Raw genomic sequence first — 2,644 nt, 5'->3', positions numbered from 1 at the left:
CTCCTATGCTACATCCTGGCCCAGGGCCAAGGGAGAAACCACACCGGAGAGGCGTAAATCAGTACCCACCACCTCCCTGGCTTGGCCAGGAAGAGAAGCAGCAGCAACAAGAAGCTGACATGAAAGCTTCATGTGTCTGGGGGCCTGCGCCCTGGCAGCCGAGGCCAGGCCAGCCTGAGTCCAGGAAACGAGGCATGGCTCAGCGCAAGCCCTCGACAGCTATGACCGAGTGAGTTACAGACCAAGGCGTGGGAGGACAAGGCAGACGGGGATTTCTAAGGCCGATGGCACTCAGGAGAAAAGGAAGACGATGTTTATGACATTCTTAGTGCCAAGCATGGGAGCTTGTCTATATCACACAGTTCTTGCTTACAACAGCCCTAGGGGGTGGTAATCTCGTTATTCCCATGTTACAGATGAGGAAGCTGAAGCACAAGGAGGTTAAGCAACATACTCAAGATCAAACAGCAGACAAGTGGCAGGGCAGGTACTGGAACTCAGTTCTGTGGGACACCGAGGCCCATGGTGTTCAGATGTCCTTCCGATGGGAATGTTTGAGGGGAAAACATGGGTGGCAGGAAGTGACCTCCACCCTCACCTGCAACTAAAATAGAGGGGGGCCAAGCCATCATTGTGTACAGCTCCTGCTATTAGTTACTTGATAGTTTCCTATAAATCAGCTCTCCCTTTTAAAAATGTCAATAAACTTATTTAAAAAGGAACCTGTTATCATAGCTGATTGAAAAGCAAGTATCAGATGCCACGACTGTCACATAAAAGTAAATGCAGTGAGAACCTAGCAGCAGCATTAATAGTGGCTGAACTTTCTGGGGGAAAGCTCTAAGACTGAAGCCTCCTCTCTCTGTCAAAAAGAAGAATTAGTAAATCTGGCAGCTCCTTGACCGGTCAGGGCTGGGAGGGAGCTGACTCACAGTGACTGTCTCACTGTGGGGCTCAGTCATGTAACTGTGTTGCTGAGGTACCACCGAAAATCCCAATGTCCTGGCCTCTGGGAAACAGACATGGCCCAGAGCCTTCCTTTACAGATGAGGAACAGGGCCCAGAAATAACTTCCCTTCACTGTACACTGAGCATCGGGGCCCGACGGGTGAAGGGACCAGCCCAGCACATAGCCAGGGCAGAAGCTGGAACTCTAGGTCCCCAGGGTTGCTGTTGGCCTAGCCATCCTCCCCATCTCGCACCCTAGGGCCTGGGTCTCCACCCGTCTGAGTCCCAAGAGGTGGTGCAGAACCTCTGCAGTGCCCACTCACCTCTGTGGGGTCATCCTCATTTGAAATGTTGACCAGGTAGAAGAGTTTGGAGTACAGGAAACTGTCAGAAGGGTATGGGTTGCTCCAAGTCAGCTGCCACATGTGGGAGACGTCGCTGTGAACTGTGAGGTTTTCAGGGGCTCTGGGTTTCACTGCAGAGAAGCAGAATCTGGTGAGGGCTTTTCTGGCCCGCAGATCATGGGCTCTTGAGATTTTTAGTCAACATCACCTCCGTACACATTTGTAACATACCACGTAGAGTCAGACTCATACCGAGAATCATAATACTCATTCTAATGTTGCTACAATTCTACTTAGCGCTAGGGGTTATTAACTACCTTTCTACAATGAATGCAAAATGTATAAGACAAAGTAAGCCAAACTTCGGCTGTTTCACTTTTGTCCTTCACACTCTGGGCCACATCTGTGTACTATATTACTCACAGAGTATTTTGCTTCTTTTTTTGATTTATGTGTTTAAAAAATCAGTCTCTTTTCAAGCAATCATATCACTGAGATCACAAGGATAGAAAATGCATTAAAATCAATATATACATGTAAGAATTATTTTAATTCATGAGTGTGTTCATGGTTCAATTTCCATAACCCCCCGATGACCAGCAGGAAGAGTAAGCCCTTCAGAAACTGCTGATGGAGTGGTGAAGGCTGTGAGCTCTGTGAGAGACCCGTGACAGACAACCTCTGCTGTTTAGCAACTGTGTGACCATAGGCAGGTTACTTGCCTGCTCTGTACTACAGTTTATTCAATTGAAAAAAGGGGATAATAACTCTCTTATGGAAACTGAGGCTCAGAGAGGTAATGTGACTTGCCCAAGGTCACACAGCAATAAACGATGTTTTAAACTCCTGTCATTACACCCCAGTCAGCTCATGGGGAATGCCTGCGGGGACTCTGGGTGTACCAGGATAAGGTCGGCCTTCCAAAGTCTAGACTGTCTGAAGAAGTGCAGCTGAGCAGTCCACAGAGGCAGCAAGGATGGTTCCCTGGTTAAGTCTTTGATCTGCAGCAAGCATGTCTCCCATCAAACATGGCTGAACTCGACACCCCAATTGGGGCACTTAAATTCAGGATGGGGAATGCCTGCGGGGACTCTGGGTGTACCAGGATAAGGTCGGCCTTCCAAAGTCTAGACTGTCTGAAGAAGTGCAGCTGAGCAGTCCACAGAGGCAGCAAGGATGGTTCCCTGGTTAAGTCTTTGATCTGCAGCAAGCATGTCTCCCATCAAACATGGCTGAACTCGACACCCCAATTGGGGCACTTAAATTCAGGGGTTTGAAATATCTGAGTTGAAGGGGGCCTGATGTACTGATGAACCCAACCCCATTTCAAAGATGGAAGGACAGACCCAGAA

At 48.6% G+C, this 2,644-nt stretch overlaps 1 protein-coding gene across 5 annotated transcripts in view; it reads right to left on the bottom strand.

Annotated features, from left to right (window-relative positions):
* IL4R (interleukin 4 receptor) overlaps nt 1-2,644 on the bottom strand; it is a 40,299-nt gene that overhangs the window by 14,078 nt on the left and 23,577 nt on the right. For all 5 annotated transcript variants that reach the window (XM_015591172.2, XM_015591173.2, XM_006914047.3 and 2 more), the window contains one exon: nt 1,272-1,423. In XM_015591172.2, coding sequence (XP_015446658.1) covers nt 1,272-1,423 — 152 coding nt within the window. The remainder of the gene's footprint in view (nt 1-1,271; nt 1,424-2,644) is intronic.

The sequence above is a fragment of the Pteropus alecto genome, unplaced genomic scaffold, assembly GCF_000325575.1.
Source record: "Pteropus alecto unplaced genomic scaffold, ASM32557v1 scaffold44, whole genome shotgun sequence".
Lineage (NCBI taxonomy): Eukaryota > Metazoa > Chordata > Mammalia > Chiroptera > Pteropodidae > Pteropus > Pteropus alecto.
This window is presented reverse-complemented; position numbering and strand designations above follow the sequence as displayed.